Below are 25382 nucleotides of genomic sequence, written 5' to 3' on the forward strand. Positions count from 1 at the left end.
ACAACTTTTTTCAGAGTAAAGTGCACCACCGTAAGGAATTACCACCGACCGGTAGATGTCACTAGTGGGCAATAAAAACGTGATTCACTTCTCGGGCAATTTTTTTCCATCGCTAGATTGGCACAAAGCAAACAAAAACATATCGGGTATTTTCCATTTGGTTTATCGTGGTTTCAATGGCATCCAAGAGGCCACCTAACTATTAATTAGAAATTACTTTTAGCAACAAATTGTTTCTGGGGTGACAGCAATATACTGCAACATATGCGTTCTCATCTACCAGTGGGCAATGTATTGTTTTTTGCGTTTCGGCATTGTCCAGGCTGTGTCCGCAGAAATACGAGGAAATCGCCTCGGATGTGGAATGAATGTACTGTGAAAAACAGAGAAAATTTATCGTCATGATAGGTTTAACCTCACAACTGCAGACAATTTTACAAACAAATAATACTTTGATTGAGAAGTTTTGACAGTTAAAAGTTTGATTGTCAATTGAACTATTCAAAGCGTACACTTACACACAGAAATACACACACACACACACACACACACACACACACACACACACACACACACACACACACACACACACACACACATATATATATATGTGAAAATGAAGATCTTTTTACTAACATAGACTTGGGGTTTTTACATAAAAGTAGTCTGAAATCTGATACTAAATCTTTGTCTGTCAAGGGGCTAACCAAAGATTCTACTATCTCGAAGTTACTATCTATGGGTACACAAAACGTAGCAAATAAGTTATTGAAATGTCAACTGCACTGAAGAAATGAACTGTAACTCGGCACGTGTGTAAAACTCGCCCAAGCTGCAGTTTAAAGACTTTTAAACAAACTGACGTCTTTCCTGCATCCTGCTCAATGCGATTGAATGAAGGAATGGTTGCCAAACCGTGCCCACACATTGATACAGAATGCAGGCTTCGCAGTTGGTTACCATATATAGTGCGACGTGCTGCAAGTGCAAGCTTATCTTTGAACTGAGGTCAAAAGGATCGGTTTGCCCGTGCTTTTAATGTGGACCTTGCAAGAAACCGGGAGTGCCTGAAAACATCGTTTCGCTGAACCAAAATTATGGTAAACCTTGCTCAGTATTTAACAATAAAGCAGCTAGTTGTTGGTATAAGCTGAAATAAATCCTGTTTTTATGTTTTGTGTTTGCAGGAAGGAATAACTTAACATATCTGCCTGTGCATTATTCCAGCATCAGCAACAAGAGTGACCAAAGTAACATAAGACCGTGGCACAAGGTTGTCCTTATCGGCCACTTTACTTATAGCCATGTGAAAACATTGCCGGTTTTTTTTTTAAAGAGAAACATAACGAGCACGCGCGTTTTCTGAGTGAAACCAACTAATTGCGGAAACGAAGCCTTTAAAAGCACAAGCAAAAGACCATCGGGACCATAACACACTTCACGATTCATTAAAAAATACTGCAATTTCCATTAAATAGATCGCATAACATTTTCCGGTTTTGGAGTGTTTGGAGTTGTACAATTTAGGGAAGGCCGCCTTGTCTAATGATATCCCAATTTACCGCGCACGCAACTATAGAAGTGACGCGCGTCGATGACGTTTTTACGATCAGACACTTGCCCAAGGCTATTATGTGCTTTTGCTTTGCTGCTGCCACCATTTACAATACGTGAACGGTCAGGCACGACCAAAAATACATTTCAATTGGAAGGGAAAGCGCTGCTTTGAAGCTATTTGCGGGTTTTCACGACAGCAGTACTTGCAGAACAGGTTTGTTTTTGACAGAAAGAGTGCGGCTTAAGCATCAGAAAAAATAGGTTGTGTGTATCATCTGGAAACCATGTTCTTTAGTGGCTGCTGCATTGTAAGAGGTGTTTGCAGTACAACGTAATGGGGTGACAGATATGTAGTGTTGTCTCAGCGATTTTTTCCCATGACCAAAATAGTTTGACATTTTGTGTGACTTGATTTCTCGTACATTTACATCAATTAAAAACGCGCGAATATTGCGCAGTATTTATTTCGTGCAACAACACGAACCAACAAAAAACTAAAAGTCTCTTCTCACGCAAATAGTCGTATAATTAGTTACATTTCGTGATTGTTGTTCATTTTATCATTTTATGGCGACGGCGAATAGTTTCCACGTATTGCAGTAATATCATGTCCTTATACCGTTTTACTTCAAGTCATGGCAAAAATTGTTTAATGCCATTAATGGCGGAGAAGACAGACCCATGGAAATTCCGCATCCGGAATCTGAGGAAAAGGCAACGACCCCAAATAGATATAAATTCGACAAAAAATTCTTACTTATTGATAGACTGTTAAAAGTGCTGGAGGAACAACTGTAGTTGACCGAAAATTTGTTTTGGTGAAGGATGACTAATAATCTTGACAGCTACTTAGACGCAACGCCTACGTGCAATTAAACGAACACGTGAAACTCATCGTGAATCTGTAGTTTTGGAACTGAGAAACGTCCCGACTTCACAACAGTTAAGAGGTAACAATTGCGAACGGACAAACATACAGGTGTTTATGCTGTATTTCTATTTTAAAATTTTCCAACAATTTGTTGAAAGTATAGCGCTACAATGCTGATGATTAAGTACAGGCTTCTTCATAAGTTTACGCTTTAACTTGCAGGAAAAAAACTTTCATCGTTTGAATCTGTAAATACAGGACGTACTTGTTTCTATGCAGTGATTAAGAACGATAGAGTTGACATGAAATTCAAAACTGCTGTCGGACTGCCTGTTTTCCTTCTCTACGCGTGCCTTCAACTACCAACAGCACAATCACTCATACCTGCAGAAATCTTCACCACCTCCTGTACACCTTTTCGCAAAGTTCTGACACAATCAGTTGTCAAGATTGCTACCTCGTATTTTGCTGATAACCCTCGTGCAAACAGCAGTGCGATCGAACCAACACTTGTCACACCGCTTACACCTTCCAAACTGTTCAAAGTTTATTACGGAGTCGATGCGACTGCTGAACAATTTAAACAAGCTATTTTGGACATTTATTATTCTGATCCCGACCCGTTTACACTAAACAGAAGAAATCTTAATCGCATATACTACCGGGAGAATGTTGACAGTTATGTCAGGGCAGGGAACTACAGACTTGCGAGGGAAACCATTGGAAACCTTATTTACCAAGGAATCGGTGACCATGCAAAACTGTCAAGGCTGTGGCAAAGGTATCGCTGTGTGACGAAGGCATACCACGCAATAGCTGAAAGCGTCGTGTTTGCCGAGATGGAAAGGTACGTATCTTATAAGACTACGGTAGCTAGTAGATATTTCCAAAATAGCGTGTGACCATGCGAGGTAAAAATGTTTGGTTTTATGGTTATTTTTTACTGATATCACTTACACGCTTATTGCTTTGAAAATAGAAAGGAGCCGCAAAGTGTTTTTCTTGTCCATGGATATTAACTTTCCGCCGGTTGTTAAATATTCTGGAAATATCATGCTTCCCATATGAATATCACTAACATTCATATGGATATTCATTATCTCATACTTGCCTTTTGTGTGGCCCTTTCTGTATCAATTTCTGTAAAATATACACACCGCAATTAGTCAAACGAATCAAAATCTCGTCTTGTTGTACAGGGTGCGAAATCAGGTAGGAGATTACAGATTCGGTCGACTGTTGAGATTGGGAGTTGGAACCACGTTGGCGTTTGTGATCGACAACACCGGGAGTATGGCGGAAGAAATTGACGCTGCCAAGACAAGGGCAAAGGTCGGTAATGCTTTGTTTGGTTTCCTATTAAACACTTTGATTAAGTTAGTAAACACTTGGGTAATATGGAAGTCAAATTTTGGGTTTTTGAAAGTTTTCTTTTCATTGACAGAAAAAGAGTATACGGTAAGCCGTATCAGTCGTTTGTCATTAATCTGCTCTTTTTTGGTACCAGTAAATATATTGACATTTAAAATATCTTTACACCTGATGAAGCGAGAGAAACTCGCGTAAACATGGGTTTGGAAATAAATGATCAAATCAGGTTTTTTTCAATAGTTCCAATATACCACAAAAGAGCAGCTTACAGACAAAATAGTCAGATGAAAATGACGTGGGCTTGGGCGTCTAAAGTTTCGACAAAATTTCCAGCAACAAGATTACTTCGACCAAATAACGTTTAAGGGGTTTTTCGTAGCAAGACAAAACAGGTTTATTTCATCATGAGAGTTTCGTTCCGCAGTGTGAGTCACAGCGTTGTGCATTACTTGTTCTCCACTTTGGTACATTGAGCTTTTTATTGACGTAATGCAACGTTTTGACGGCTATGTTTTCCTTGTACAGTACTTTACGGGTGTGTGGCATGCCACGTTATTTTGAAACATGCCCTATGGTTTGTCTGTATGTAATGAGACCGTTCCTTAGAATTCCATTAACCTATAAGGACAAAGCGTGACATCGATAAAGGAAAATATCGATTTTTTCAGACAGCCCTTTTGTGTGACACTGCATTTTTGATATTAAGGCAGAGGTCCCCGAACTTTTTTCTCCAACTAACCCCCTGGCAGCCTTTCAAGAATAAAATTTACGCTCATGTTTTGCCATACTAATTTTGCAAAATAGTAATAAAACCAAACAGAGGTTTTGAAATCCAAATCCAGATGATATTGTACCAAACATAAAAACACTTCAGCGAAGTAAAATAATCAAAAATAACTAATGGTTTTGCCGAAACGTTAGCATTCAAAATCTCCACGGCGTACAGCGAAAAATTTGCAAATTTCTTGGTTACAAAATTTACCCCCGCAAGGTACACACAAAAAAAAGTCCCCGTTGAGGTAGATGTGGTCATATTCGCCACTCCTGAATTCGCTTCTGCCACAAACTAATCACAAACATTCTGCATGTTGCCACAGTCATTGAACTTCAAAAATCATTTAGTCAAAACGAAAACCGGGAACTGCGCTTGTTTTAATTTGTTTTCTTCCCGTCCGATTTTAACTTATTTTATATCTATTTTATGCAGCTGATTTTGAATCAACGTCAAGGTTCTCTCGACCAACCTCAAGATTTTGTTTTGGTTCCGTTTAACGATCCGCTGGTCGGACCCCTAACCGTAACGAACGACCCCGAGGTGTTTACGAAGGCTATTAACAGGTAAAGTGTTTGTGTTTTATACTCCTACCTAAACCCATCATAGACTAGAAATTTGTGTGTCTTAGGATTGGAATATCAGTTATACTGTCAATATGTACTGCAATATTTCTAACAAGATACTTTGTTCAGCCACTGATACCGCTTGTGACTATTTCCGACTTGACATCAGTGTTATGATGCTATTTTAGTTTGGAGGCTTATGGTGGGGGAGACGAACCTGAACTTGCGCTCGAAGGAATTTTGCTGGCGATCGAAAACTGCAGACCCGGTTCGAGGGTGTTTGTAATCACTGACGTGGACGCCAAAGATGTTGAACTTCAAGTGAGGATATTTGGCATGCGTTGCTCACTGGTGTACTGGGGTTTGTGCATTGCAACAAATTGTCGATTCGTCCTTAGATAACCTCATCACCAACTTTTAATTCCAAATAGATTAAAACAATCTTATGTAAATTTTTCAGTGATGTCTTTTTAGGACCTTGTGGTTGCTCAAGCAAAGAAGAAAACCATAAAAGTAAGTTTTCTCCTGACCAACACCATCGTCAATAATATCTGCAAAGAACAGCCCAAGTAAGTTGACAACATATACGATAAATATCACTTTCATCAGAGTAAGTAAATAATCGATTGAACGATATTTAGGCCTGGAAGTCCGAAGCTTCTTAAGCGTAGATGCCTCACACCGTCTTATAAACACGGCTTGGAGCTTTTTAAACACATCGCCGACAGCACAGGGGGGAGCATGTTGGTTGTTAAAGAGGGCGACATCTTGCGAGCAACGGAAGTAGTCGACAGTACGGTGAAGCAAGGAATCGTCGAAATATTCAGAAAACGTATCACAGGTATGTTACGTTTCTGGCATTGAGATTTTTACAGTTACAACTATATTTTTGTGAAATTATGTCATAGTGTCATTGCAGCCATGGGTCAACTGAAAGCAGTTTTATTTTAATGCTCGATGATAGCAAAATGCTACAAATTACGTCCCGATAAGTATTTAGAGATCAAATATTCCGAGTCTACCTATGGCTGCGATGACATTACATGACATTTGACTGAAAGATAAGACAGTTGCATAAAACACTGTGATATGTTTTTGATCTCTTGTATAACTTTACCAGGTGGAACTCGTAACTTCCCACTGCGAGTCGACAGTTCTATCGCTGAACTTTTCGTCGAATTTAAGGGGGATTGTCGTGACATCACTATCGCCCATGAGAATACGATATTTATGATCAAGGTAATTTGATTACCGTACAAAGGGCGAAACGTGGGTTGGATACGTATTCCTATTTACTTGACCGCAGACGAGCCGTCTGCGCCGCCTCGAGTAAAACTGTTAAAATAACTAAAATTAAGTACTTTTACTTGATTTTGTAAACGGACATTGACAACGGTGTGTTTGTAGGATGTTGTGACGGTCGGTGATTTATTGGAAGGAAAAATTTCAGTTCAAAATCATTTTGGAACCTGGTATGTCAACGTCACCGGTGGGAAGGATTGTGACGTCAACGTAAGAAAACGTTTATTTTACTTTACGTCAACATCTAACCATCGCTTAAATAACTTCCGTGAAATGTTTTTCTGTTCTCTTTAGGCATGTGGTTATCACTTAAAAAAAAAAAATTAAACGCTTACTCTTCCGCAGTTCAAGGCTCGTACAACGATGGGATTTCTACAAACCCTTGGGAGAAAAGTTCGCAAAAATGTGTTCGTGGTTGTCACGGAACGATTCGAAGGTTCGCACACGATTGCGTCATACCGATTTTATAATTTTTTTTATTGTAATTTTTACTCTTGTAGGCCAACCTCTGCACAGTGATAACATTGAAGTTTTGTTGGACGCATACGGAAACAAGCCTTTGGACAGAGTAGACACAGTCAAATTTCTCTCCAAGGTATCTGGAAATCTACTGGACTCGTTCAAGTACGTTATTCACGCAGCATGTTTTAATCAACCGAATGTTCGACAAGTCATTCATGCGCATGTATAGCGCTATACAAACAATACATTCTTGCTTTTCGCAGAATAAATTCCAAACTCAGCGAGCACTTTAAAGTCACGCCCACTTTCCGCCCCCAAGAGGCTTTCGTTGTTTTGGTCGAAGGCATTGACTCGCGGGGATTTCCCTTTGCGCGGATCATGGACGCCGAGATCGAATATGTTCGCATGCAGATCGAGTGCGTCAAAGTGGACGAGATAATTTTCAGGCAAGTTTCATCAATATTTGTATCAATTAAACGAGGCCCGGTTTATAGAGACTTTCTTCCAAGAGCAATGTTGACACGACGCCCCGTTTACATTGCAGGCAAGGCGACACAGTAAACATAAGCGTGCAGATTAGCAATCACGGCTCGAAGCAAGAAACACTAGAGCTATCGGTTGCCGACAGTCAGCAGTTCGTGCAAGGTGAAATAACACCGCGACAAGTGACACTGGCGGGTTTATCAGGGTCGTCACTGGCGTTGGTTACACTGACCACAGAAAGCAACGTCGTGGCTGGAACGTCGACTGCCATCACAATAACAGGTCCTAAATTGTGGCGTTGTGTAACTTAATATAAATTTGTTTCTGAATAAACGTTTCTGAAACAAGGATAAAGTTATATTTCATTGATAAATAAAGTTAGTTAGTCTGGCAACCCTACCTCTTGGGAACTAACAATAAAACACAGTCCAAATATCAGGAAAAAACGACTTGCGTATATTTCGAAACACAGGTTGCGCTTAAATGCAGAGTTTTTTGCCCGTATTTATGTTTAAAATTATTACTGTAAAGTTTTTATGTTTGATCTTTCACAGCCAAAAGTCAGTCCTCGGATAAATTGTTTTACAAAACCTGCCACCTGGTGGTAGGTCAACGGGCGCGCCCCAAAGTGAAGGAATTTTACGTCAAAACCGACATTAAGTCACGCTTGGCTGAAACTTCAATGACCAGTATTGTTGAAAACGAGTAAGTAAAATAGTTTGATCATACATCGATAAGCCATGCGTCATACTTAAACGTATATAACAAACAGCTATACTTCTGGCCTTACATCGCAGCTGTGCAAGCTGTTGGAGTGATAAAAGTGGAAAAAACTTGTTGTAGTATAATTGGAAAAAATAGTTATGGTGACTTCGTATTGCTCCTTAAGTCTGTGAGTCTCTCGTAACAATTCACAGGAAAAAGTCTCTCGCGAAATTTTTTAAGCCATTTGTGAACCCATACAACAATTTATTAGTAATACCAATGCCTTATTTCTATATAATGTTATCCATGCAATCTCCTTTCTATTTTTGAGAACCTAATTTTATTTTCGTTCGCGAACCACATGCGGATCCTCGCATGTTAATGATCACAAAACTCTGACAAAAATGAGTTATTGTTGCGCCTTATATTTGAATTTTTTGCGATGATTTGCAGCGCAGACGTGGGAAGGGAGGCGGAGTTTTTTTCCGTGCTTCCAACCAACGCTTTCATCACAGGTTTTATGATGACGATAGACAACCATACTTTCCACGGGACCATTGAAGAAAAGACAAAAGCAAAAGAAATATTTCGCGTTGCAAAGGTTGGTTCGTTATTTTTGTCCACATACTTTTTCTAGTAATTATCTACGATCCACTGTGTAAACAAATCATCAAACAAATTGCTATTGAGCGCAATAAAGAATCCTAAATTCTTAAGAGCACCCTGCATTGCGTTTAACTTTTTTTATTTAATATTTTAGGAAAAACAGTTTACTGCGGGTCACGTGACAGCAAGAGGCCAATCGTCGTCGGTGTTTCGGACTTCGGTCACCCTGGAACCTCGCAAGACGGTGAAATTCGAACTGACCTACCAGGAACTGTTGACACGGAAAGACGGAAAGTGAGCATAAAAACGTTCATTCTTGCAGCAACAAAGTCGACGTTATATACAAAACTGACACCTTCTATCCGCCTTACAGCATTACATGCGAAAACTTGAACGCTATTGCTCTGCAGCTCCATTTTAGAAGAATAATTTCATATGATTTCTATAGTCGACAACTTTCAGCGTGAACGAAACCTACTAAATCCTATTTGTTTTGTGAGCCAAAAAACATACTTGGAAACCCCAAAATTGTGTCACGACGCCTACTTTAAAAAGGGGGTTGTTCTAGTCGGCGTCAATGATTTGTAATTTTTAGTCTTATCTGCTTACAGATACACGTATGACATCGCTGTTCGGATGTTGCAACCGGTGGCAAAGTTTTCCATCCTTGTATCAATATGTGAGACGAGCGCCATTGAGAATCTTCGTGTTCTCGGTTTTGATACAGAGCAAACTTCACTCACCGGTCCCCAACCGATTCCAGAAGCTATTAAACATACAACAGAGTATGTAAAAAAGTTAATTCTTTATTTTAAGTCTTATGGAAATTGAGATTAAAAGTTTGTATAGTTTGTGGAAGCGACAACTTAAGACTGAACCACAACACAAAAAATAAAATAAAACCCACTACTGTTGTTACAATAGTTTAATCAAGTAAAGACTTTATGAGAAAGTCAGCTGTTTACATTGTATTTTCACTGGTCATAGTCGTTACAACTCTAACACAGTTGTAAACACGCATTTTGTTCAGGAATACTTCTTTAATCTTCTACGCTCCGACTTTGGCCCAGCAGGAAGTCATATCTCCTTACGGCCTCCAGGGAAAATTCATCGTGGAATACGACGTTGCCAGAACCACAGGAATTGGTGACTTCATCTTATATGGAAAGTATGGAGCTCGTTTTCTTGTCGTTTGATCTGCTTAAAATTGGGCGTCAGTATCCGTTTCATACACAGCAGAACAATTTTGTGGTGATGTTAGTTTAAAAAATATGTCAGCACCACTGCGCGGTTTCAATCCTAACGAAAATATACACAACAGTAAATACGAATCGCACGCCATGTAAATTTGTATATTTCCTTACTAAAAAACGACAAACTTATTTTTATTTTTATTCTTTTAATAAATATTTTGGGAAAACATTTGCAAGAAGGCACGTTTATCAATCTTACGTTTTATTCAGCCATTATCTACACTTTTTGGTTCCAACTGGATCAGTTATGACGAAGCGGGTCGTATTCGCCCTCGACGTTTCATCGTCCATGTTCGGCCACAAGATGTCGCAAATGAGAACAGCAATGTGGAATATTCTGGACAAACTGTCGCCGACTGTAAGTTGTTTAGCCTGAAAGAAAATAAACAATTTTAGTTTCAGTATATTCGAGTAAATGGCCAAGTTCCATGTTACGCCATTTATCATTAGGTTTATGGTGATGGACGTTTTCGACAACTGAGTACTAAACTATATAAATATTAAACTTTGTTTAGAAAATATCAACTTTTGGTATTTACCGGGTTGTGCACGTCTATTAAATTCCCTTTTCTTGTGTTCCATTGTGCAAAAGTCGTTTCTGTTAATATAAACAATGATTAAAAGTGTTTCCCCAAGTCTTGCAACACATGTTTGGCTGAATTAAAAAAAAATGGGCCACCGATTCAAAAGGTTGGATTGGCAACCACTGACCTAAAACCTAAGCAATAACCGTTTCCAACTTGTCAGGATGAATTCGCCATCGCTACTTTCAACGGATCAGTGAAACTCTGGACACCGCTTGGAACTGACCAATCACTTGTGTCAGCGACAGCCGAAAACATCCAATCCGCGAAATCCTTTCTGGACAGCGTGGAACCGCAAGGTGGTACCGACCTGCTACAGGTTCTTTACCAGTCATTGAAGTTGCTTCAAAAAGCAGCAAAAGGTTTGTGGAGCACACATGCTAGCTGTGACATACAAGATATTTCCAAAAATATCGTTTCTGATTTTCTGGCTACACCCAGCATTTGCTCTTGTTACGTGTATGGTGCGCAGAAGTGTTTCATGCTTTATAGAAGGTAAATTCCATTTCATTTCTTACCTCCAGATGAAAACAGAACGATTCTTCCCGCTACAGATTTTGTGGTTGTGATTACTGATGGGAGACCAACCGAAGGAATAACGAAAATGGAAAGCATACAAAGACATATCTACAGGTTCAATAAGTAAGCAACTATACAGTGGCCCTCCATTTATATCCTTATAGTTCGTAACTATTAGTAATCCATTAATTTCATAGCAATACCTTCGCCATACATACGATAGGACTGGGTACACTTGTGGACATGCCCTCGTTACAAAAGCTTGCCTTCCAAAACAAAGGCACATCTGCACAGGTGTTTCTAGACATCGATGCCCACATACAGGCAAGTACATATGGTTCGTGGTTGGTGTTAACTCGTTTCAATTGCATGCAATACAAAAGCGAATCGGAAAACGTCTTTAACAATTCTCTTTCAGATCGAAAACTTCGTGGATAGCATCTCTCATCCGATTATTGATAATGTTAGAGTGGATTATCCGACGAGTCGCATCACAGGTACAGACAACAACAGATTCCCAACTTTCTACGATGGACAGGAACTGGTGATCACTGGTCAACTGGTGTCTGAAGAAACTTTAGCGGACGAAGGAAGAAGCCAGAACATTCCTATACCCGTTACAATAACAGGGATCAAAGGTTTGTCAATGATCTTTGTCGCAATATAGAGTACTATAATAATGATATTTTTTAATCAAGGTGGTTCGGCTCAACAGAATGTGGTTGAAAGTAGAGCTGCAAACCCACGTGCGTTTGGCAACTGTCCCTTTTCAAGCATTAAGGTAATATTTTTATTATGGGTTTGTTTTTTTGCCATTATAGTGAGAGCACCCCTGCGCTATGCGCGTTAACAGTCCACACATAGCTTGCTGACGTTTTCATCCTTCACGATTTCATTGAGGTTTTGCATTGTGTGTTTTTTGCAGTTGCAAAATGTTACCAAGCGCCTTTATGCATTCATGCAAGTGAAGAGTTTGCTGCGGGAGATAGCGGCTGCCGAAAATCAAACCAAGAAAGAAATATTGCTTCGAACGACGCTTGACGTGTCACTGGCGTGAGTTTATATTTATTTCATCTGTGCTTAAGCATCGACTTCGGGAATAAATTAGGTGATAACTCCGAGCCAAATAGAGATTCATTTTAAACATATTGAAAAACGAAAAAAAATCTTTCATATACCGACAGGTCTGGCTTCGTGGTTCCAAATATCACTTCCATGATCGTAGCAAAACCGAACGACCTGCGGGAAATCGAAGAAATTATTTCGGCGGAGGAAGCTAATCGCCCTCAAAACCCCGCCGTGACAAAACCAAAAGCAGGGCCATCCGCAGGAAAGGATACTCGGGTTTTTCTGACCGAGGGGTTGCCGATCATTGATTTTTCCCTCCTGCCGAAACCCGCTTTTGACGTTAAAATGGAAGTGATAGGGGACCCCCATGTGGTGGTTGAGTTAAACGAGAATACGCGACTCTGTTTTAATTGGATGGGGCGCGTGGATAAGGTGGGTAAAAAGCATAATTCCTTCAAAGCATTAAACTAAGCATGTAACTTAAAATGGTGTAAGCGAGTTGTTTTGATTGGGATTCAGCTGATGCGTATTTTTTCAGGTTTACAACCTTCTTTCCAACAACGAAAGTGGTGTGACGGTAAACGCAAAGTTAATAACTGGGGGAAGAAGCTTGATTTTCCAGCGGCCATGTTTTATCGGAGAAATTGGAATCGTCTTTGCGAAGAGTCAAATAAGATTGAAGGTGAGAGGATAGATTTCAAGACACAGAATAAACACCGAAACCATTGTTGAAGCCAAAACAGAATTACATCTTTTTTTTACTAGATTGATCCATATTTGGTATTGTTGCAACTTTCGTCGGGAGATCAGTGGAATCTGACTACGAGTATTCCGACCAACTTAAAGCTGTTTGGAATATCAATCGTCATTGAAAGACTGTCCAACTTTACATCTTTGATCACAATTGGAATCCAAGGCAACCTGGAATTCAAAGTAGACGTTTCAAAAATATTTTTACTTGAAAAAGGCGAAGTGCCTATTTTAACCCTTTACCTGAAATCTCAGTGGAAACCTTTGTGCGTAACGCGGTGATGTTGTAAACAGATAAAAGCGCACTTCGGAACTTCCACAAGAAGGAAACATCTCGACTTTTCCATGACGAAACAAAAAGGATTTTCTAATGCAACAACAGGTTTGTTGGGGCCGTTTTCCAACAACAACGCAGCGAGAAATGCCGAAGTCATTGCACAACCGGGGTCTAAAGTGGGGACCCTGGAATTCAGGTAGTCATCTAGTGCTTGTGTGTGAAAATATACTTTAAAATGCATCATTTTTAGCTCACTGCTAATTGTATTCACAATTACATTCATAGCTTAGAAGAGGTCTTTTAGTCATGTGTTTATGAAAGTTGTTCCCATACACTTCGAGTCACAGACTTTTTTCTGCAGAAATCAGAAGACCAATGTGACTGCTTTCGGGGTTTTCGACACTTACGCAAAAAGGCGATTGAAATGTTGGTTGCTTACCGACTTTCTGGACGTTGTCAAGGAGAAGCAGGAGGATTATGAGATCCCCGAAATCTTTGCTACCCAACGATGACTTTGCACATTGCTCTTTTCATTTTTTTTGCTTTGACCGATCTGAACTTTTCAGGCGACAATAAATTTTATTTACCTATAGAGAGCGTCATGCGCACTTTTGTATATTTTGAGTGCAGAGAAATGAAGAACTTGGTTTGTTGCTCGAAATATCGTAAGACTCAAACCAAAATACTACAGATGGGAAAACGATATTACGTTTGGGAGTTTGGGACGAGATATAAATGGCCAAAAACCCACCAACTACCCCAATAAAATTATATATATATTTGGTTTACACAAAAATCTCTGCTTTCAGTGGATTTTCTGTGCTAAATTTCCAAAAGGTGTAACAACTTATGAGACAGGTTTAATGCTCGTGTTACGGATTTTTTTCGGCAGAGTGGTATTTGAGCATCAAGCCCTTACCACCAAACGCAATCCTACAGCCTCAAATATGATTTTTATCCTTACGCTGCCTCCCCTAATTCAGATAAGGCACTTATGTACCCTGCTATAACGGCTCACCACTAAAGCTAAAATACCACACACTGGTTTCACTAAATGTATAAAAAAAATACGAGAAATATAAAATACAAATAAAATGAAATCAACTACTTTTCCCCTTTCATTCGTACACCAAATACACTTCGCACAGAATGACGCCTATAACAAGACTGCCTGTTCTTTTCGCAACATTTTAGCCGTGAGAGGCCTCAAGTTAATCCAACAATCATCGCGCGGCATGTGATAATCTCTGTGCGGTACTGTCATTGGGGCGTCACGGAACGCGACAAACATAGAAAAACACTGAGCCGAAAAAATAAACAGGAAACATAAGTAAATGTGAGTGCGGAAAATTTACAAAAGCAAAGGAATAATGCAGTGCGTTGTGCGTACATATCTACAAGTGAGCAATTTAAGAAACAGAAATCAACTGTAAAGATAATGTGTTTGCCATGGTCCACCACATTCGCATTCAAACCGATATATTTATCGCATGCGATTATTAGCAAAGTACAGTAAAGCACGCATCTTAACGACAGAGGGTATGTTGAAGCAAATCTGTAGATGGTCTTGATGAAAACCGTGGTGAAACCGACAACCAGGTGTTGTAGTTACTGTTTGCCAAGCCCGAAAATATCACAGGTCTGATTTGCTTAACTGCTGTTAGTCATGTCAAAATAAGCAAACCCTTTGCCAAAAAAATTTAAAACATGCGTTTAACAACTGATGCACATTTAACGTCTAAATAGTCATCTTTAAATGAGCAAACAGCCTACGAACTCACAATGAAAAGTCGTCCACAGCAAAACTACAAGCAATAGATTATAGCATATAGTGCACGGTTAAGACCAGCACTATTTTGTGGTTTTGCTTACCCTCCCTTTTTGAGCAAGTGACGCTTGAGATATGTACTCGGCTCCTTCGCCATCTATCTGACAAGAGTTTGCTCGTATTTTGCAAATGTTGTGAAGACAACGAGATAGTTTGAGAGCGCCGCTTGTTCCAAGAGGATTACCATTCAGCTTGATTTCTGGGATCTTAGCGAAGATATGTTGAGTCAACACGAGTTGTGAACACACTGGCGATAAAGTCGTAAATGTGACACTGTGTTTGTATTAATGGACCCCACCCAACAAACACTATATGTGGGGATGTGCCAGCACGCTACCGCAGAAAGGTCGTTAAAGTTGGAATATGTTTGTATCATTCAACTGACTTACTTGTTGTTGTAGGCTTGCAATAGCTTGAGAAAACAATTCCATTTTTTCGCTAGTGATATGGCAATGGCCAGCTCTGAGGGATTTCATGCGTGACATGCAAGTAGCCAGTTTGTCCACCTCGTCCTTACTCAACGGGTTTTCAGTAAGGGTCAGACAGTCAAGTTACACATATAACATAAATTTTTGATGGTCTTGTACGTTGGGAACGTACATTTGTCAAAATAACTAAGGTCAAAGAAGTGCTTATCAACTCGCAAAAGGCATATCACGTGATGAGTAATGATAATAATTATATGTGATATAACTTATTTCGAAAACAAACGATGCATCACATAGAATAAGTACGTGTCATATAAAGTAATTTGTTCACAAAACATCGATACACAAGTGAATTTTGAAAATGTGCGCTTGGAAACTGCATCCAATATAGTTAACATTACAGATTGTGAAACACGACTTCCCCAAATCCGTAGATCCTTAAGTTCTGGGACTTGTTTGGATATTTGATCAGCCTCTGCACCGCCAAATATTTGTTTTCTGGACGCCAATATGTCTCATCTGAAGTGGCAGGGGTGAAACTTAGTATCAATGAATGCTGTTATGTCCAGTATGCTTACCCACCTGTTTCTTTGTCTTGTTGAAATAATTCACCAAAATATAAAGTCCGTTGCCTTCAAACTGCGGCGGATAGATGTTGAATTCAATTTTTAGTACAATAGCCAAAAGCTTGCACTTTTTTTTCTGGTAATAAAATCCGTTTTGTTATTGCCTGATTTCTTTGACGTTGTTGACGCAATGACGAATCAGATTTGTATGTGTGAAGTGTCGTTTATTTGCCAACAACCGAATTTGTTTGTGGAGCTGCATTAGTCTCTCTATACCGGTGTGACGCAAGACCATTACCACTAAATTGTTTAGCGAAGACCGGATGGCGATGCAATTACTCAGAAAAGCAATTGAGTTGGCGCAAAATAAAATTGCGAACTGTAGTGGTATTGATATATTGCCCACTTAAGCACAACATGAGTAAAATATACAATCGGTTTGTTTGTAAACTGGTGCTGTAGTTCCATACTCGTTATCGAGATAAAAATGATCGCATGGAAGAAACGGAAACTGTTGATCAAGTGACAAACCCCACTCTATAATGTTGTAACTTACTTCCTCTTTGTATGTCCTTATCATGATGGTAACTGTGACGGCGTAACATACATAACTTTGATAATATGCATATCGCCAGCAAGAACAACACATGGCCCGTGCAAATCCATGGAAAAGAGTAATTTATAAATATGCAAGTGCAAAGAAAACTAAGGGATTAAGGAATTTCTAACGAACTTTATATAGTATAAGAGCAAGAACGTCTTCTCTCCAATGTGCTTACTACAATCAATAATATACAACAGTGTACCCCACAAAAATACCACAGACCTCTGAAGGTAAATAATAAAACAGTCTTTACAAAAGCGGAACCGATACTGTGGCGTATTAGCCAACCTGGAAGTTGCTCCTTTTTTAGTCACCATGACGTCGTTTAGTTTTCAATGATTGGTGAAAATATTTGTAACCTTTGCACAGCCGAACAAACACGATTATTGACGAAAGAAGGATTCAAATTATTTGTTGCCCCATTGTTATACTTGGTCGTTAGTATTTTGACACCACTCTAGTTGTGAAGTTTGGAATGACTGCTAATTTGCCTTTGTGTCGTTCTTTCTGTTCGGGCCTTACAAATATATGTCTCATTTGCCTGCATGTATTTGACCTGTTGGTAACGTGGAATTTTATTGCTATGTCCACTTTTATACAAAACGACAGCTCCATAAAAAGTCATATCTGGATAATAAAAATTTCGCCATAAGCCCAACAGCAAAAATAACACACACACATAAAATAACAAAGCAATCATTGCAAATGAGAAAAATACAAAACTGCATTTCACAAAAAAGTACAAAACGACAGCTCCATAAAAAGACATATCTGGATAATAAAAATTTCGCCATAAGCCCAACAGCAAAAATAACACACACACATAAAATAACAAAGCAATCATTGCAAATGAGAAAAATACAAAACTGCATTTCACAAAAAAGTAGACTGTGAAAAAAATGAAGGCAAAAAAGAATTTCTGACTAACTTTTTGTAGTATAACAGCAAGAACGTTTTCTCTCCAATGTGCCTACTTCAATCTATAACAATCTATGCATATTAGCCTTAATGCTTGAGCAAAGTTATTGATGATTAAGATCATGTACTTCGCACACCTGCAAGAAAAACAAATCAATTTATTGCAACTGTAGGTAATGAAGCTCAATTTTTCCGATATACAGGAATTGGAGTAGCTTGTTATAGTGAGCTACAGACAGGGCCACGGTTGCGACTTAAAAGGGCTCGTCAGTATAGCTTGGTGTGACTATATATAGTGACTATAAATACATTATTGGCTCTATTTCTTATTCATGAAGCTCTTTGTGATTTACTGTAGCCTCACCATATTCGCACCGGCGTCCAGCTTGTCCTGAATAGCTTTCACGCCGACAGGGGAAATTCCACAATCCTTGACAAACAGCTGATCAATTTTTTCGAGAGCATTTGCAAGTGCAATGGCTCCACGATCACCGAGTTTTTTGTTTTCATGTAAATCCAAGACCTTAATCTACAGTAACTATAGATTAGAGACTTATTTAACTGCTGTTAGTCATGTCAAAATAAGCAAATGCTTTTTCAACAAAAGTTTAAGACATGCGTTTAACATTTGATGCATATTTAACATCATAATCGTCATTATCCTTAAATATGCACAGTCCACGAACTCACAACGAAAAGTTGCCCACAGCGAAATTACAAGCAAAAGATTATAGCATACAGTGAACGTTTGGGACCAGCACTATGTTGTGGTTTTGCTTACCCTCCCGGTTTGATCAAGTATACGCTTGAGATATGAACTCGCCCCCCTCCCCATCTATCTCACAAGAGTTTGCTCGTATTTTGCCAATTTTGTGAAGACAACGGGATAGTTGGAGAGCGCCGCTTGTTCCAAGAGGATTTCCATTCAGCTTGATTTCTGGGATCTTTGCGAAAATATGTTGAGTCAACACAAGTTGTGAACACATTGCCGATTTGTATTAATGGACACTACCGGGAAGGTCGTCAAAGTGGGAATATGTTTGCACTATTCAACTGACTTATACCTGTTGATCTAGGCTTGCAATAGCTTGAGAAAACAATTCCATTTTTTCGCCAGTAATGTTGCAATGACCAGCTCTGAGGGATTTCATGCGTGACATGCAAGTAGCCAGTTTGTCCACTTCGTCCTTACTCAATGGGTTTTCGGTAAGTGTCAGACAGTCAAGCTGCAAATATAACATACATTTTTGATGGTCTTTGACGTTTGAAAGGACAAAGAAGTGCTTAACAACAAGTAACTCACAAAAGGCATATCGCGTGAGGAATAATGATAATAATTATATGTGATATTACTTATTTCGAAAACAAACGATGCATTATATGGAACATGTACATATCATATAAGGTATTTTGTTGCACAAAACATCGATACACAAGTGAATTTCAAATTGAGACCTGTCGTGTGCGATTGGCAACTGCATCCAATATAGTTAACATTGCAGATTGTGAAACTCGACTTCTCCAAATCCGTAGATCTTCAAGTTCTGGGACTTGTTTGGATATTTGATCTGCCTCTGCATCGCCAATATATGATCTCTGGACGCGAATTCGTCGCATCTGGAAATGAAAAAAGGAGTGAAACTAGGTTTTAACGAACGCTAGTAGCCCATGGTCCAGAAATTCTACCTTTCGCTAAACTGCAAGTTTATAGGAAAAAAATCCCCTGGTAAATGCATATGCACGCTTCTCAGTGTGCTCACCCACCTGTTTGTTTGTCTTGTTGAAATAATTCACCAAAATAAAAAGTCCGTTGCCTTGAAACTGTGGAGGAAAGATGCTGAATTCAATTGGGATGGAACTTCCTGTATTATGTAGAACGTGACACAAGGATGCAATGTCCCTAGCTTGGATGATCCCATCCAGAGTAATCATTTCCGGAAGCACCTGGACTGCTTGGAGGAGAATTTCCTGGTCATTTGCTTCAATCGCAATGTTGCAAATCTGAAATGCAGCAGGCAAATCGGCGGCGGTGTCGGTGAGAAACAATTGACGAAGACGATTCAACTTTGGGCGGATATCACCGACTTTCATAGTTGGAAAAAGCCGTTTCAATTTCTCAACAACAGTCGGATGACTAATGCCAAACATGAATCTCGTCACTACTCTCCAACGGTCTTGAGTAAACTCTTCTTCCAGCCTCATGAATTCATCCATGTCGCTGAGGTACATGAGATATAAAGCTGCAAACTTCTCTTGCCAAGTCAAATGACTGAAGTAATATTTCTTGTCAGTGACGAACACCCGCACCTGAAGGCTTTCTACATCAACTCCGATGCTTAGAAAGGTTTCTAGAGCACGTTCGGACACGTTGTGGCATTGTATGTCGCTGTAATCAAACGCGATGAGACGCCTTTCGATTCCGTCTGAAGCCAACCGACTTAGGTTCTTCAGCATAGCGAACACATCTTCCCCGAAACGAAGATGGCTGCTTTTAGTGTATTCGACACTTACACAAAAAGGTGACTGAAATGTTGGTTGCTTACCGACTTTCTGTACGTTGTCAAGGAGAAGCAGGAGGATTATGAGATCCCCGAAATCTTTGCTACCCAACGATGACTTTGCAAATTGCTCTTTTCATTTTTTTTGCTTTGACCGATCTGAACTTTTCAGGCGACAATAAATTTTATTTACCTATAAGAGAGTGGCATGCGCACTTTTGTATATTTTGAGTTTAGAGAAATGAAGGCTTGATTTGTTGCTCGAAAAATCGTAAGACTCAAACCAAAATACTTTAACAGATGGGAAAACGATATTAAGTTTGGGTGTTTGGAACGAGATGTAAATGGCCTAAAACCCACCAACTACCCCAATAAAACATTTATCTGAAACTTGTTTGCCGACACTAACTTAACAATGTTCTGTTGGATGGTCTGTACGGCAACTTAATTATGAGACAGGTTTAAAACTCGTGTTACGGAATTGTTTCGGCAGCGTGGTAATTGAGCATATACACCTTATAACCAAACGCAATCCTATAGCCTCATATATGATTTTTATCCTTACGCTGCCTCCCCTAATTCAGATAAGGCACTTATGTACCCTGCTATAACGGCTCACCACTAAAGCCAAAATACCACACACTGGTTTCACTAAATGGGCGCCCTACTTTAATAAAAATACGAGAACAACAAAATACATAAAGTAAAATCACCCACTTTAACGCCTTCACTCTTACACCAAATTCACTTCGCACAGAACGACGCCCATAACAAAACTGCCCGTTTTTTTGGCAACATTTTAGCCGTGGGATGCCTCAAGTTAATCCACCAATCATCGCGCGGCATGCGATGACTTCTGTGCGGCATTGGGGCGTTACGAAACGTGGCAAACATTGAAAAACACTGAGTTGGAAAAGTAAATAGGGAAACATAACTAAACGTGAATGCGCAAAATTGACAAAAGCAAAGGAATAATGCAGTGCGTAGTGCGTTCATACATACAAAGAAAACCACTAAAGTGAACAACTCAAGAAACAAAAATCAAATGTGAAAATAATGTGTGTGCCATTGTCCGCTACATCCGCATACAAAACGATGTATTTATCGCATACAATTATTATACAGTAAAGCACGAATCTTAACGACAAAGTTATGTTGAAGCAAATCTGTAGATGGTCTTGATGGAGAAGGGGGCGAAACCGGAAACTGGGCGTTGTTACTGTTTGTCAAGACCGAAAACGTCACAGGTCTGCAAAGAAAAACACTTAAAACCAAAATGGCTGAACCGCACACAAGCCTAAAAAAACATTCAAAATGATCCTCCCCCGAATTCGTTAACCATTGCTGGTAGTTTTGCTTGATGTTGGGTTTGATGGATAGAGTACATCTTTTACCATTGTTTTTAATGTTATTCAATGACGTCGTGCGTTCAAGCTGCGGGTCGTCATTACTATTTTACGTGCTCAGGTGATTCGCACTCGTTTATCTCTCTGCCTCCCCCGGTGTTAGAAAGCCTTGCATAGCAGTGCAGTTCGTAGTTGAGTAGATGCAGTTTCAGGGGCCACAGGGTTCACCATTTTGTTTTCAGAAACTGATGATGCCTTTGTAGGCGAAATCGATTTTTCGTATTTAAAAACAAACCGACGGACGGTAATCAGAAACACTTGGTTTCAAACATTCACTTAAAACCATTTTGACTTTCGTATCAAGTGTTTTTGTGTGTACTACAGTACAAACTTGAAGTTACAAAATCGTAAAGAAGTTAAACAAACTATCAAACGTTTAAAGTCGAGCAAGGAGTATAAAAAAAAAGAAAAAGGGTATTTTTTTACCTTGCTAGCGCCAAGTTTATCCTGAATAGCTTTCACGCCGAAAGGAGAAATTCCACAATCCCTGACAAACAGCTGATCAATTTTTTCGAGTGCATTTGCAAGTGCAATGGCTCCACGATCCCCGAGTTTTTCGTTTTCATGCAAATCTAAGACCATCATCTACAAAATATAGGAATTCCAAAGCCGACTTTGCCATGTTTAACATTTGAAAGTCTGCGTATGACATTTTGGCCAATAATGGGTTCTTTATATTTTACCTTTCCTTTTTGAGCAAGTAATGCTTGAGATATGAACTCGCCTCCCTCGCCATCAATCTGACAGGCGTTCGCTCGCAGTTTGCGAATGTTGTGAAGACAACGGGATAGTTGGAGAGCGCCGCTTGTTCCAAGAGGATTACCATTTAGCTTGATTTCTGGGATCTTAGCGAAAATATGTTGAGTCAACGAGATAATGTTCATATTAATTAACTCCGTTATCAAGAACCTTCAGTAAGGATGTGTCAGCACGCTACCGGGAAGGTCGTTATTGTGGGAATATGATTGCATACCTGTTGATCTAGGTTTGCAATAGCTTGAGAAAACATTTCCATTTTTTCGCCAGTAATGTTGCAATGACCAGCTCTGAGGGATTTCATGCGTGACATGCAAGTAGCCAGTTTGTCCACCTCATCCTTACTCAACGGGTTTTCGGTAAGGGTCAGTACATCAAGCTGCAGATAAAACATAATTTTGTTCTGTTTTTCTGCGTGAAACGAGTGTTGATATCAAACACAAAATATTGATACACAAGTGTATTTCAAATTGAGACCTGTCGTGTGCGCTTGGAAACTGCATCCAATATAGTTAACATTGCAGATTGTGAAACTCGACTTCTCCAAATCCGTAGATCTTCGAGTTCTGGTACTTGCTTGGATATTTGATCTGCCTCGGTATCGCCAATATTTGTTCTCTGGACGCGAATTCGTCGCATCTGGAAAGGTAAAAAAGGTTGAAACTAAATATCAACGGACGGTGTTATTTCTTGGTTCAGAAATTCTACCCTTCGCCAACGTGCAAATTTAGAAGAAAAATCTCCCTGGTAAATGCATATGCACACTTCTCAGTATATTTTACCCACCTGTCTGTGTGTCTTGTTGAAATAATTCACCAAAATAAAAAGTCCGTTGCCTTGAAACTGGGGAGGAAATATGTTGAATTCAATTGGGATGGAACTTCCTGTATTATGTAGGACGTGACACAAAGATGCAATGTCCCTAGCTTGGATGATCCCATCCAGAGTGATCGTTTCAGGAAGCACCTGGACTGCTTGGAGGAGAATATCCTGGTCATTTGCTTCAATTGCAATGTTGCAAATTTGAAATGCAGCGGATAAATCGGCGGCGGTTTCGGTGAGAAACAATTGACGAAGACGATTCAACTTCGGGCGGATTTCACCGAGTTTCATATGTGGAAAAAGCGGCGTTAACTTCTCAACAACATTTGGATGACTGATGCCAAACATGAATCTCGTCACTACCCTCCAACGGTCGTGAGTAAACTCTTCTTCCAGCTTCATAAATTCATCCATGTCGCTGAGGTACATGAGATACAAGGCTGCAAACTTCTCTTGCCAAGTCAAATGACTGAAGTAATATTTCTTGTTAGCGCCAAGCTTCTGCAACTGAGGCCTTCCGACATTGAGAAAGGTTTTCAGAGCGTGATCGATCACTCTGTAGCGTTGTATGTCGCTTTGGTCGAAAGCAATAAGACCCTTGTCAAGTCCATAGAATGCCATTCGCGTTAGATTATCCAAATCAGTCTGCGACTCTGTACTGTGAATGCGTTTCTTCTCGTACTGCGCAAAGTTTTCCAGTACGTTTACAAACACTTGGGTGATGGTAAAACTGGTTGTTTCGCCAATCGGACGTTTTAATATACACTCCGCGGTCATGATGCAGAACATAGGATTGTAGCATAGAGCCTTCAATGTAGGATTTTCTTCAAGAAGCCGGCCCGTGTAATTGTATGCATGAATTTCGTTTTCACATACAGATTTAATCAGTTTCCCCTGAGATATTTCAGTAAGGCCTACGACTCTCACCGTAAAGAGAGGCATGAATTTCGGCTGTAGCATATTGTAGATTCCTGGTCTGGATGTGATAAGTTTCTTTACATTTGGCAGGATTTGACCGCAAAGTAGATTCATGAGAATGCAATCTGCCCGAGCCTCTGATTCGAGCTCTACGTTGTCAAAAGCTCTCGATAGGTCAGCTATTCCAGCTTCGTCAAACCCATCCACAACTAGAAAGGCATGAGAAGACTGTGAAATTTTATTGAGAATCAACACATTATTCTGGTTTAAAAACTCCCAATCTGGCACACAGTATTGTGCAAGAAACTTAAACACGGACATGGTTTCATTGAAATCAATTTCTCTGCAGGGTAGGTAGAACATAAAGTAGTCGCTCTCATGTCCTTCTACCTCGTGGTGGTGAGCGACCACCATTTTTCCGAGAGTAGTTTTTCCAACTCCTGCCGACCCAATCACGCCAACAACGTTTCCACGCTTTGTCACAAAATCATGTTGGGACTCTTGACTTTGGTCGGTTTTAGATGCTTCGTTTTCAGCGTTCCCTGACGCGTCCAGAAAAAGCTCTGGCACCTCGACTTCAAAAGCATAAGCTGGACTCCTGATGCGAGATGAAGAAAAAATTCCGCTTTCTCCGAATTCTTCGTTGGTGTCGCAACCTTGACGAACTTCAAAAATTTCAAGGTCAACCGGTTTGTACTGGTTTTGACCGGCAATGATTTCTGCCTTCGACCTTAGTCTTTGCTGTAGCTGTGCTTCTGCAAGTTACGCAAAACAGTAGGGACTCGTTTTGAACTGGACACATTGAAAAAGTAATGCATGGGTGTATTCGCTTTAATTGGTTGAACGATATCTTGTATTGCATCAGCGAAAATCTTTCCCAAATTCAAACCCTCGCTGATGTTGTCTCAGCCAATTTTACAATCTTTACATTTTTTTTTCAAAATCTCGCCATAATAGCAATTGGATTATTTCCAGCAGACAACAAAACAACATGTGACAAAGCGCTAGTAAAACATGCACGATCGCATTGGCTTCAAGTTATAAAATCACACTTATGTTCAGTTTTAGACGCAAGAACCACGCAAATTTGTATTTATACATTTGACAAATTCACTTTTTCAACTTACTTCTTTGTTGTGTAGTTTCAACATTGCTACTTGAAAAGTCCTGAAAGTATTGTTCGCCCATAGTGTCTGCAGACTAATAAAACCCTCGTAAGTTAGCCGTTAACCTAACTAAATCTACAACTTACGTCAGCTGGAATCGCTGTGCTAACACCTGTCTCTTTATCGTCCATTCCGTGGTTTTCAGCTCACAGCAACTTCTTTCGTTTATGTGGCAACCTAATCTGTACTGACCAAAGTGCAATGTACCTATAAAGGGCATTTGAAATTGTCTTTCGTTATGATATAGTGTGTTATAACTAATACTTACAGAACAGTTAAATATTCACCCTAGTCTCCACAAAGCGTTTCGCACAGGTTGCATATCT

The 25382-nt window shown here is 39.7% G+C and overlaps 3 protein-coding genes across 4 annotated transcripts; 1 reads left to right on the top strand and 2 right to left on the bottom strand.

Moving 5' to 3' along the window:
• The first annotated feature begins 2447 nt into the window (after positions 1 to 2447).
• On the top strand, positions 2448 to 13658 carry LOC145897989 (inter-alpha-trypsin inhibitor heavy chain H3-like). Its single transcript, XM_082986443.1, has 30 exons — positions 2448 to 2507; positions 2708 to 3275; positions 3628 to 3760; positions 5007 to 5137; positions 5326 to 5458; positions 5612 to 5706; positions 5779 to 5978; positions 6258 to 6376; positions 6545 to 6649; positions 6785 to 6875; positions 6940 to 7063; positions 7165 to 7347; positions 7446 to 7666; positions 7939 to 8089; positions 8543 to 8690; positions 8850 to 8989; positions 9307 to 9480; positions 9726 to 9863; positions 10159 to 10306; positions 10696 to 10894; positions 11057 to 11174; positions 11249 to 11375; positions 11470 to 11689; positions 11750 to 11832; positions 11977 to 12104; positions 12236 to 12551; positions 12658 to 12801; positions 12885 to 13052; positions 13164 to 13342; positions 13508 to 13658. Exons 2-30 carry the CDS (start codon positions 2731 to 2733, stop codon positions 13656 to 13658), a joined length of 4812 nt encoding a protein of 1603 aa, XP_082842569.1. The 5' UTR covers positions 2448 to 2507; positions 2708 to 2730.
• A 3882-nt stretch (positions 13659 to 17540) lies between these two features.
• LOC145897990 (NACHT, LRR and PYD domains-containing protein 9C-like) lies at positions 17541 to 19944 on the bottom strand. Its single transcript, XM_082986444.1, has 6 exons — positions 19255 to 19944; positions 18946 to 19107; positions 18555 to 18716; positions 18272 to 18434; positions 17855 to 18019; positions 17541 to 17627 (listed from the first exon to the last, which is right to left on the bottom strand). Exons 1-4 carry the CDS (start codon positions 19942 to 19944, stop codon positions 18285 to 18287), a joined length of 1164 nt encoding a protein of 387 aa, XP_082842570.1. The 3' UTR covers positions 17541 to 17627; positions 17855 to 18019; positions 18272 to 18284.
• A 762-nt stretch (positions 19945 to 20706) lies between these two features.
• LOC145898986 (NACHT, LRR and PYD domains-containing protein 1a-like) lies at positions 20707 to 25376 on the bottom strand. Of its 2 annotated transcripts, none has more exons than XM_082987690.1 (9): positions 25325 to 25376; positions 25143 to 25263; positions 25018 to 25090; positions 22937 to 24555; positions 22628 to 22789; positions 22368 to 22529; positions 22078 to 22239; positions 21821 to 21979; positions 20707 to 21237 (listed from the first exon to the last, which is right to left on the bottom strand). In XM_082987690.1, the coding sequence occupies exons 2-9, from the start codon at positions 25185 to 25187 to the stop codon at positions 21205 to 21207; spliced, it is 2415 nt and encodes an 804-aa protein (XP_082843816.1). In that variant the 5' UTR covers positions 25188 to 25263; positions 25325 to 25376; the 3' UTR covers positions 20707 to 21204. The 2 variants fall into 2 exon arrangements, with proteins under 2 accessions (XP_082843816.1, XP_082843815.1); XM_082987689.1 differs by having other exon boundaries at positions 22937 to 24645.
• Between the last annotated feature and the right edge of the window lie 6 nt (positions 25377 to 25382).

Source organism: Ascidia mentula, chromosome 4 (assembly GCF_947561715.1).
Source record: "Ascidia mentula chromosome 4, kaAscMent1.1, whole genome shotgun sequence".
NCBI classification, from domain to species: domain Eukaryota; kingdom Metazoa; phylum Chordata; class Ascidiacea; order Phlebobranchia; family Ascidiidae; genus Ascidia; species Ascidia mentula.